We start from the raw sequence: 11,287 nt of genomic DNA, 5'->3' as shown, positions 1-11,287 counted from the left end.
CACAAACCCAGCCCCTTTTCATACTTCTTTATTCTCTTCATCTCTCTGCTCTGTAATCATTGGAGCCCCCAGGTTCTGGTCTTGGTTTTTTCACTTACCTTTAATTATTCTGTAGGTGATCTTATCTAGTCTCAGAACTTTAAATGCCATTTGTACAACAGTAATTCTCAGTTTTGTATTTCCAGTTTGGGACTTTCTCTTGAAGTCCAGAATCAAATGTCTCATGCGTATTTGACATTTTTCCACATTGAGTGTATAATAACCATCTCAAGTGCTGAGGTATAAAACAACCCATAATTGGTCCATACAAAGCTACTCTTCCCACATCCTTCTCCATGTTAAAAAGTGAGACCCTCATACTTTAATTTGCTCAAGCCATAAATCTTGGAATCATCTTGGCATCTTTGTTGTTTTTTTCTTTTCTACATAAAAATAAGCAAATCCTGTCATCTCTGCCTTTAGAATCCTAACAGTCTCATCACCTCCCCCATCACCACCCTAATGCAGCCCCTTGCCTGGATTACTGTAGTTTTCTTCTCACTGGTCTCCCTACTGGACCCCTTGTCCCCTGTGGCCCATGTTCCATGAATGAGCTTTTAAATTTTAAAACAAATTATGCCATTCATTGGCTTTAGAAGTTTCAGTGACTTCCTATCTTAAAAATAAAACCAGAGTTCTAACAGTTGCCTCCAAATAATAGCCTCCAAATTCTATGTGATCAGGTCAGCTTCTGACCCTGTCTCTCTCAGACACTTCATTCTGGCCACTCCTGTCCCCTTCCTCTTTATTGATCAAAAAAAAAGCCTGCTTCTGCCTTAAGAATTTTGAAAATGTTCTCCTGGGAATGCATTGCCCCAAGTCCCCAATAATCTGCATTCTTTACTCACTTCATGTGAGCTGTACATACATATAACTTTCCCAGTAAAAAGCCTGAGATCATCCTCCATTCTTCCGAAACTCCCTATCACCTTGTTCTTTGTTTTTCTCCAGAGAAATTCTGCCACTTGGCATACAAATAGGAATATCAATATCAGTATATCAATATTTATTGATTTTCTTTTCCCATTAGATTGCAAGATTTTCCAGGACAGGACTTGATTTATTATCTTTCTCATTCTACAACCATGCTACTTGAGGGTAGGAGCTCAGTACATAAGAAAAAATAGTTGACTCCTCTTTCTTTGCCTCTATATCTAATCAGATCTCAAAGCCTGTTGATTTTGCCTCCTGTTTACACTTTGAATTCCACCTCCTCCTTCTTGTTTCTACTGCCATTGTCCTAGGTCAGACCCTCTTTGCTTGAAAAAGTATTAGCACCTCTCAGTTGGTCTTTCCATTCCCAATTTTATTCCTTTCCAATGAAATAATGTAGCCATATTGATCCTGTCACTTCCCTTTTTAGAGTCTTCAGCTGCCTTCCATTTCATTAGTGAGTGTACACCTAACCTTTACATATGCAAACCATATTGGTCATCTGTAGCCTCTAAATGCTGTAGAAACTGCTAATTGCAATGGTGAAACTCACTGGTCCTTGCCCTCATATCTAGTTCATTCATGCACCTTTGTTTACCCCACCCATGTCATCTCCAGTATTATCTGCCTCTAGATTCTAGAGCTAATTAAATAAAGCAAAATGTTGAGTTCCTCAGTCATAGTGACTGCATTTCAAATACTCAGTAACACAGTGGTTTGTGTCTACTGTATTTACAACTCTGACATAAACATTTACACCATCACAGGAAGTGCTGTTGGATAGTCCTGGCTTTTCCCCAAACTACAGAAGCCATTGTGCATTATTTTATGCTCTACAAACATACCTTGTACTTTTGGTCCACTGTTTTCACCACAGTCCCTTACTAAGAACACAATGTTTTCTGTCCCTTTTCTATTTAACTTCTGGTATTTTTAGAACCTGATTCATATCCTCATCTTACAGGATATTTTCCCTGACACTCCCCCCCACACATGGATTAAAGTAGACATCTTATGAGCAGCCCCAGCCATGGGAAGTTTCTTGTTGCCCTAATTAGAATCACTCTTAATACCTTAAAATACTCTCATTACTTTCCATTCACAGGCTCCAGACTTAGCCACCGTCAGCCCTCACAGTCAGTGAGGAATTAATGTTCTACAGGAAGGCAATAGAGAGGACTTAGCAGAAATAAGTGCTTGACCAAGTAGCTTCTAAAAATAGAGTTTCCACTGAGTTCAGTACTCTGGATGTGTAGGTATGTGTTGTAAGATCCCTGTATTGCTGTCATTTTCTTTCTCCTTGTCTGATGAATGCAGCTGAGACTGGAAACCCTGACAGAGCCTATGATGGGTGAAGTAGCCCCATTTTTTCTTGGAAGGAGGAAGTAGAGTCATTAATATACCAAAAGGTTTTGCCTTTTAGCCTAGAGAAGCTTGGAATACCTTATTTAGGGAAGTCTTTTACTCAAGGTTTATCTTACACTGATGTTTTATGCTCCTAGTCTAATGGTGCTGTGCTCATCCTTAGAGGGTAAAATGGGTAAGTCTGAGTTATTATCTTCCTGGCTGCAGGTGAAAACATCTAGGCCCTATCCATAGTTCAGGTTAGCATTAACTAGATGGGAACTATCTCAGCTAGAATCTCTCCTATGGATGTGCTTGGGTTCTGTGGAATACATCTGCCTGAAAACTATCTTGCTGCTTTTGGGTTTCCTAGTGTTTAAAAGGGAATTGGTTTTATTAACTCTATAGCTCTTGATGTTCTTGTTTGTGTGGTGGGAGGGCAGGGGAAGTAGAGCAGGGACAGTGGAAGTACCATCATTTTAAGCTTATCTGTTTGTCAATGCTGAGGCGAGCTCCGTTTATCACAGATTTACTCCTTCTCTTCCTGCTGCGCCTTTTCAAGACTCTAATTGTCCAGGAGAAAACTCCAGATAACCAAAGATCAAACAGTTCTAAAAGCCATGGCCCAGGTAAGTTGAAATTTGTTTTATCCTTGGGGTAGTTTCTTCCCTCCAGATCATATGAACATTTGTATTCTTATCCTGAAACATCTCTGTAACTTGTTCACAGTTCTTCCATCCCAGGGAACAAGTAATGGTACTCCATTTCCCTTTGTGGCCCTCTCTTCTCCAGTAATGCTTTCACCAGAGCACCATGGAATAGAAATGTCTTCTCTTGAGAGAAAGATGACAGAGTCTCCTTATCATACCACTGTTCAGGGGGGCCAAAGAGGATGAGTTTGATCTTTTCCCTTGACATGGGTGGTTTCCTTCTTATATTTTGAATGTAACTCCACCTTAAAAAAAAAATCATAAAATACTTCATACTATCAAAGAATAATACAGCTGGGCACAGTGGTGCACATCTGTAATCCCAGTGGCTTGGGAGGCTGAGGCAGGAGGATTGCAAGTTCAAAGCCAGCCTCAGCAACTTAGAGAGACCCTGGGCAACTTAGCATGACTCTGTCTCAAAAGAAAAAACAAAAATGGTTAGGGATGTGGCTCAGTGGTAGGCACCCCTGGTTCAATCCCCAGTACCAAAAATCAAACAAACCAAAAAGAATACAGGACTGGGGTTTGTGGCCCAGTGGTAGAGTGCTTGCCTAGCACTTGTGAGGCACTGGGTTCCATCCTCCTCAGCACCACATAAAAATAAATAAGTAGAAAAAGGTATTGTGTCCATGTACAACTAAAAATATTTTTTAAAAAAATGCATACACAAACATGTCTATAGCATATATAGGGCATAAAGAATAATGAAATGAGGAACTGGGGTTGTAGCTCAGTGATAGAGCATTTGCCTCGCATGTGTGAGGCACTGGGTTTGATCGTCAGCACCACATAAAAATAAATAAGTAAATAAAATGAAGATATTTTTAAAAGAATAATGAAATGAGTCCTGATATAGTCATCACTAAGATTAATACACCATCTAAGTGACCTACATACCTTTCCCTAAGCCCATTACCATTCCTGCGAATGGTAATGACTACCTTTTTTTTTTTTTTTTTTTTTTTGTGGTGCTGGGGATTGAACCCAGGATTTTCTGCATGCAAGGCAAACACTACCAACCAAGCCATATCCCCTACCCGGTAATGACAATTTTTAATTTTATGCTAATCAGTCCTTTGATTTCTCTAATAGTTTTTCTATATGTTTACAAACTAATCAATATACTATTGGGTTTTCTGTTTTTACATTTGATGTAAAGTTGTCATACTCTCTGTATTTTTATGACTAGATTTTTTTCACTCAACACAGTATGTTTTCAAATCATTCATGTTAAATTGTGTAGCCCTAAATCAATGGTACTCAAAGTGTAGTCCAGGAAGGACTTGAGACCCTTTCAGGAAGTCTTCAGGGTCAAAATAATTTTTCGTAATAATAATAGCACATTATTTGCCTTTATCACTGACATTCTCTAATGGATGTATAGAGGAGTTTCCCAGAGGCTACATAATCAGTGTTATCCCAGCAGACTAAATGCAGAAGCAGATATAAAAATCCAGCTGTCAGATTAGTGACTAGCTGAGCAGTGGTGCTTACCTACCTTGGGTAAGGCCTGGGTTCCATCCCTAGCACTTGGGGGGGAAGGGGGCAAAAAAAAGAAAGAAAATGCAGCTCTCATTTATTCAGCCAGTCATTAAAGAGAGTCACAAAAATAAATAAATAAATAAATACTAGGGAGGATGTGGAGAAAAAGGAACCTTATATACGGTTGTTAGAAATGTAAATTAGGGTGGGCTGGGGATATAACTCAGTTGGTAGAGTGTTTGCCTCACAAGCACAAGGCCCTGGGTTCAATCCCCAGTACTGCAAAAAAAAGGAAAAAAAAAAAGAAATGTGAATTAGGGGGCTGGGGTTGTGGCTCAGTGGTAGAGTGCTTGCCTAACATGTGTGAGGCACTGGGTTCGATCCTCAGCACCACATATAAATAAATGAATAAAATAAAGGTCTATCAAAATCTAAAAAAAAAAAAAAATTAAAAAAAAGAAATGTAATTAGTACAACCACTATGAAAAACAGTAGTTCCTCAAAAAACTAAAAATAGAATTACTGTATGATCCAGATATACCACACCTGGGTATGTATACCACAGGAAATAAAGTCAGCATACAAAATAAATACCTGTATACCCATGTTTATTGTGGCACTGTTCACATTAGCTGAGATATGGAATCTGCCTAGTGCCCATCAACAGATAATTGAACTAATATATGGTGTATATACACAATGGACTATTATTTAGCCATAAAGAAAAAAGAAATCATGTCATTTGCAGGAAAAGGGATGGAACTAGAAGATATTATGCTAAACAAAATAAACCAGACACAGAAAGACATTATTGCATGTTTTCTCTCTTATGTGGAAAATATCAAAACAAAACAAAAAAAATAAAAATTACCTGAAAATAGAAGAGGGATGGGAACCCCATGGGAGAGAGGGGAGGTTAAGAAAGGGTAGTAGGAAAGCAGACATGTTGTAAAATAAATATAGTTTCCTAAAGTAATTTCACTTAGTAAAGTGTTTCTTTTAGTCCTTTTCTAAATACAAGTAAGAGCACTTTTGAAATAAATCCAATATTTTTCTCATTCCTCTGTTTGGAAATTTTACATAAAAATTTCTGACATGTTCGTAAGTTCTAAATTGAAAAATAATAAATATTTTTATACCAAAAAATAAGAGTAGTGGGGAAGGTGAATATGATCAAAGTATAATATATTCATGTATGCAATCTGTCAATTTGTACAGTTAATGTGTGCTTATAATTAAAATAAGTAATTTTTAAAAATATTTTTCTTTAGTTGTCAGTGGATCTTTTATTTTATTTATATGTGGTGCTGAGAATCAAACCCAGGGCCTCACACATGCCAGGCAAGCACTCTACCACTGAACCACAACTCCAGCCCCATATAAGTAACTTTTTTAAGTTACAAAAGTGTTAAACAGCCAGGTACAGTGGCACACACCTGTAATCCCACTGACTTGGGAGGCTGAGGCAGGAAGATTGAGAGTTCAAAGCTAGCCTCAGCAATTTAATGACACCCTAAGCAACTTAGCAAGACCCTGTCTCTAAAAGCAAGAAGAGAGGGCTTGGAATGTGGCTCATACAGTTGTGTGCCACTGTGCCCGGCCTACAGTACTAAAGTATTTGTGGATTAAGTAGTATAATGTTTGATATGTGGGATTTACCTCAAACCAGGGATAAAAGATGGAAGGAAGGGCAAAGGGTATAGTTCAGTGGTAGAATGCTTGCCAGGCATGTGTTAGGCCCTGGGTGTGATTCCCAGCACTGCAAAAAATAAAAATAAAAAAGAAAGATAGAAGAGAAGAGAGAAAGATAAGGTAGAGCACCTCTGGGTTCAATTCCCAGTACTGCCAAAATTTCTTGTTATTGTCAAAGCAATGCATTTTGAAATTTTTCTTAATAAAAATGGAAAAGAATCCTTTAATTTACTAGTAAGGCATGGGTTTATTGTTTCAGGAGTTGGTGACATTCAGGGATGTGATCATAGAGTTCTCTCAGGAAGAATGGAAATGCCTCGAACCTGCCCAGAGAGACTTGTACAGGGATGTGACTTTGGAGAACTTCAGTCATTTGGTCTCACTAGGTAAGGCTAATGTATCACACAGGGACAGACAGGAAATAACTCCCAGAGACTACAGCAGTGGGACTTGACTGTTTCCACTTCTGGCCCAAAGAAGTGAAAGGAGGAAACAGCGCCACTGGAGATGGTAAGAACTAGAACCACAAGAGGAAGGCCCAGCCAGCAGCAACTGTAACTGTCTCCAGAACTCCCAGGTCAGAGGAGGGAGGGAGAGAGCTAAGAAGTATCTTGTACTCAGCCTTCTGTCCACTGACCTGTTGATGCTTTCCATCTGCCAGCCCCATGGGAAATCACAGGGTAGGGGAGAGATAGTCCTTACAAGCAGGCCGTGTGGGGCACAGGGCCTGGTACAGAGCAGGGGATGGATGGGTGGGGAAGGAGAGGATTAATGGAGTATAATGACCATGGACATCTAGTCCAAATAATGCAAAACTAGCCTTCTGGAATTTCTGGTCTTCTCATTGTGAATTTTTACAAGTTTCTGACTGAATTTCTGTTCCATTTTCCCAAGATAATTATTTGTGCTTTGTGGAATTGGAAATGTGTCCACTATTCTCCCATCCTTTGGACAACCTTCACACCTTCCGCCTGACAGCTTCCTCGATTCCGTAGTAACAGAGGCACTGGTTTTGAATTTTGGAACAGAATCATCTTGGCCTCTTTTTTTTTTTTTTTTTTTTTTTTTTTTTTCTGTAAACAGGACTTTCCATTTCTAAACCTGATGTCATATCCTTATTGGAGCAAGGGAAAGAGCCATGGTTACTTGCAAATGATGTGACAGGACCATGGTACCCAGGTGAGCAAGGGCTAATCTAGTGGCAGAGGTCATAGGGATTATAGCCCAGTGGGTGAGGCGACCCATGACTGTGACTTGAGTTATTGTTAGAAAACTCTCAAAGCCCTGCTGCAGAATAAAGTCCTTGGATATGAAGATGTGAAGAGCAAAGACCTTGTCAGCCTCAGCTAAAGGAACTTTTCCCTCTCTGTTCAGTTCCTCTGTTCTTTCTTCTCCCATTTCCTTCCATTCCAAAAAGGAATGTGCACTTTTCTTCCCTCGTGGCTGCCTTTTTACCTGTACTTTAGATCCTTTTTTCTGCAAGTGTCTTTATGTCTTAGAAAAACTTGTTTTCTTAAAACTGCTTCTCGGGCTGGGGAGATAGCTCAGCTGGTAGAATGCTTGCCTTGCAAGTACAAGGCCCTGAGTTCGATCCCCAGTACCGCAAAAAAAAAAAAAAAAAAAAACTGCTTCTCATTGCAGGGCATAGTGGCACATACCTGTGATCCCCAGCAACTAGGGAGGCTGAGGCAAGAGAATTTCAAATTTGACGGAAGCCTGGGCAATGTAATGGACCCTACCGTCTCAAAAACAAACAAAAAACCACAAACAATAAAATAGAGCTGCCTTTTCTATTTAAAATGTCCGTGATTGGCAAATTCTCAGAGTGATTTCCCAGGGCTGAAGAGAATAGAATGAGGAGTGACTGCTTAATGGGCTTGGGGTTTGTACTTGAGGTGATGAAATGTTCTCAAACCACTGTTGTGCATTTCAAGAACATTTAAATGGGGGCTGGGGCTATAGCTCAATGGTAGAGCACTTGCCTAGTATGCATAAGACCGAGGGTTCAATTCCCAGCACCAGAAGAAACAAATGTTTAAATGGGAGACTTTATGTTATGTGAATTTTACCTCAGTTGAAAATATAGAAAGATGCCAGATGCGGTAATGCATACCTATAATCTCAGCAAATGGAGAGGCTTGGGCAGGAGGATCACAAATTCCAGGCCAGCCTCAGCAATTTAGCAAGATGCTGTCTCAAAATAAAAAATAAAAAGAGCTGAGAATGTAACTCAGTGGTAAAGCACCATGGGTTCAATCTCCAGTCCTGGAAAAAATATATGTATAAATAATATGTATAGATAGAAGCCAGGCATGATGGCACACACTGATCCCAACAGCTCAGTGCTGAAACAAGAGATCACAAGTTCTAGACCAACCTCAGTGACTTAAAAAGTACTGTGGATTTGGCTCAGTGGTAAAGCACCCCTGGATTCAATTTCCAGTACCAATAAATCAATAAGTAAATAGATAAATACGCACATACACATGCACACACCTTGGCCCTACTCCTGCAGATTTTAATTCAATTCTGGGATGATGCTTGAACATTTATATTATAAATGGACTTCCTGAATGAGTCTGATCCATATCAGAATTGAGAAGCCTGGCTTAGTGGTTTTTTGCTCCCTTCTGGCACCATATGAGCTTTTATCAAGTTTGTGCTTTCCTTTGCTTTTTAGAAATTGCTTAATAAGGGCTGGGGATGTGGCTCAAAGGTAGAGTGCTTGCCTAACATGTGCAAGGCCCCAAGTTCAATCCCAGCACTACAAAAAGAAAGAAAGTAAGAAAGACATTGCTTAATAATTGACTCTTATAAATCATTTACTTTTTTACAGTTATTATTTTCATTTTGTCTTCCTATTTTACTATAGAATCTTATTTCCCATAGAAGAGAGAAGTTTACATTTACTTTTCTCTTATTTTTCAGACTTGAAATCCAGGTGTGAGACATTTCCACAAAAAGATATTTTTGAAATAAAGTCATTCAATTGGGAGATCATGGAAAGCCTTAAATATTGTGATCTTCAGGGCTCCGGTTTTAAAGATGACTGGGAATGCAAAGGGCAGTTTGAGAGAGAACAAGTAAATCAGGAATGTTGTTATTTCAAGCAAGTAGAAATCGCCTATGAAAACATCCCCACTTTGGAGCATCCCACATCTCTCACTCTACCTCAGCGCAGTGGGACCAGTAAGAAACTGATTGAATGTAAGGAATGTGGGAAGGCATTTGGCCGGGGCTCACACCTTATTCAACATCAGAAAACTCATACTGGCGAAAAACCCTTTGAATGTAAGGAATGTGGGAAGGCCTTTAGTCGGGCCTCACACCTTGTTCAGCATCAGAGAATTCACACAGGTGAGAAACCTTATGACTGCAAGGAATGTGGGAAAGCCTTTGGTCGTACTTCAGAACTTATTCTACATCAGAGACTTCATACTGGTGTGAAACCCTATGAATGTAACCAATGTGGAAAAACCTTTAGGCAACATTCACAACTTATTCTTCATCAAAGAACTCATACAGGTGAGAAACCCTATGTATGTAAAGACTGCGGGAAGGCTTTTATTCGTGGCTCACAACTAACTGTTCATCGGAGAATCCATACAGGTGCTAGACCCTATCAGTGTAAAGAATGTGGGAAGGCATTTAGACAGCATTCACAACTGACCGTTCATCAGCGTATCCACACTGGGGAGAAACCCTATGAGTGTAAGGAATGTGGAAAGGGCTTTATCCATAGCTCAGAAGTTACTCGACATCAAAGAATTCATTCTGGGGAGAAACCCTATGAATGTAAGGAATGCGGGAAGGCCTTCAGACAGCATGCACAGCTTACTCGACATCAGAGAGTTCATACTGGAGACAGACCCTATGAATGTAAGGACTGCGGCAAGGCTTTTAGTCGCAGTTCTTACCTTATTCAACATCAAAGAATTCATACAGGTGACAAGCCCTATGAATGTAAGGAGTGTGGGAAAGCTTTTATTCGTGTTTCACAGCTGACTCACCATCAGCGAATTCACACTTGTGAGAAACCCTATGAATGCAGGGAATGTGGAATGGCCTTCATTCGCAGTTCACAACTTACTGAACACCAGAGAATTCATCCTGGCATCAAGCCTTACGAATGTAGAGAATGTGGGCAGGCCTTTGTTCTTGGCTCACAGCTCATTGAACACTACCGAATTCATACTGGTTAGAGTGTTAGGGATGTAGAAAGATTTTGTGTAGAATTCACACCTGGCTCAGTATTAGATCATTTTTAATGTAATTAAAGACTTTGATTTGTCACTTTCATTATGGAATATCAGAGAACTCATACCAGAAGAAAATTCAATAAATGTGGGAATTCTTTTTGCCTCACTCACTGTTTATTAACTATCAGAGAAGCTGTGCTTAAAAAGAAAAGGTTAATATGAATGTAGAAAAGCCTTCTATTACTACTCAAAACTCTGTTAAACTTCTGAGATTTCCAAATAGAAAGTGACTGAATTAGAATATTTTGTGGCTGGGCACAGTGGAGCAAGCCTATAGTCTCAGCTACTCACAAGGATAAGGCAGAAGGATCTCTTGAATCCAAGAGTTGGAGACCAACCTCGGCAACATAGCAAGACCACACCTCCAAAAAAAAAAAAAAAAAAAAAGATTTTTGTGAATGTGCCTTTTGTCTTTTGTCATGGCACAGATCTTACTTGACATGGTCATAATTCCACTGATTACTGACAGTGTGTGTAGCATTGGGGAAATTGTGAAATCTCTCTGTCCCTTATTTTTTTTTTAATTTAAATGGTGATAATTATACCTACCTAATAGAGCTTTCATGGGGACTAAATCAGATATTTTATATAAGGTCTTGAAAGGAATATCTGGCATATTTATGTGCTCAATAAATATTAGCTATTGTTATTAATTTTTATTATCAGCTAGTCACAGTGGCACACACCTGTAATCCCAGAGATGCAGGAGGCTGAGATAGGAGGATCACAAGTTCGAGACCAACCTATCTCAGCAACTTGGCGTGGGAGGCCCTAAGCAACTTCGTGAGACCTTATCTCAAAAAATAAATAAATAAATAAATAAAGGAC

The 11,287-nt window shown here is 39.4% G+C and overlaps 1 protein-coding gene across 2 annotated transcripts; it reads left to right on the top strand.

Annotated features, from left to right (window-relative positions):
* The first annotated feature begins 63 nt into the window (after positions 1 to 63).
* Positions 64 to 10,896, top strand: ZNF565 (zinc finger protein 565). 2 transcript variants are annotated; one of them, XM_079118829.1, is made up of 4 exons: positions 2,877 to 2,945; positions 6,460 to 6,586; positions 7,284 to 7,379; positions 9,129 to 10,896. In XM_079118829.1, exons 1-4 carry the CDS (start codon positions 2,937 to 2,939, stop codon positions 10,400 to 10,402), a joined length of 1,506 nt encoding a protein of 501 aa, XP_078974955.1. In that variant the 5' UTR covers positions 2,877 to 2,936; the 3' UTR covers positions 10,403 to 10,896. The 2 variants fall into 2 exon arrangements, with proteins under 2 accessions (XP_078974956.1, XP_078974955.1); XM_079118830.1 differs by lacking the exon at positions 6,460 to 6,586 and having other exon boundaries at positions 64 to 2,945.
* Positions 10,897 to 11,287: the final 391 nt, after the last annotated feature.

Source organism: Sciurus vulgaris (assembly GCF_902686455.1).
Source record: "Sciurus vulgaris genome assembly, chromosome: 17".
In the NCBI taxonomy this organism is placed as follows: domain Eukaryota; kingdom Metazoa; phylum Chordata; class Mammalia; order Rodentia; family Sciuridae; genus Sciurus; species Sciurus vulgaris.
This window is presented reverse-complemented; position numbering and strand designations above follow the sequence as displayed.

Bases quoted from the DNA above. Each gene is read 5' to 3' on its own strand.
- ZNF565 (XM_079118829.1), top strand. The intron at 6,587-7,283 runs GTAAGGCTAATG...TTCTGTAAACAG, and splicing joins CAGTCATTTGGTCTCACTAG to GACTTTCCATTTCTAAACCT. The intron at 7,380-9,128 runs GTGAGCAAGGGC...CTTATTTTTCAG, and splicing joins GACAGGACCATGGTACCCAG to ACTTGAAATCCAGGTGTGAG.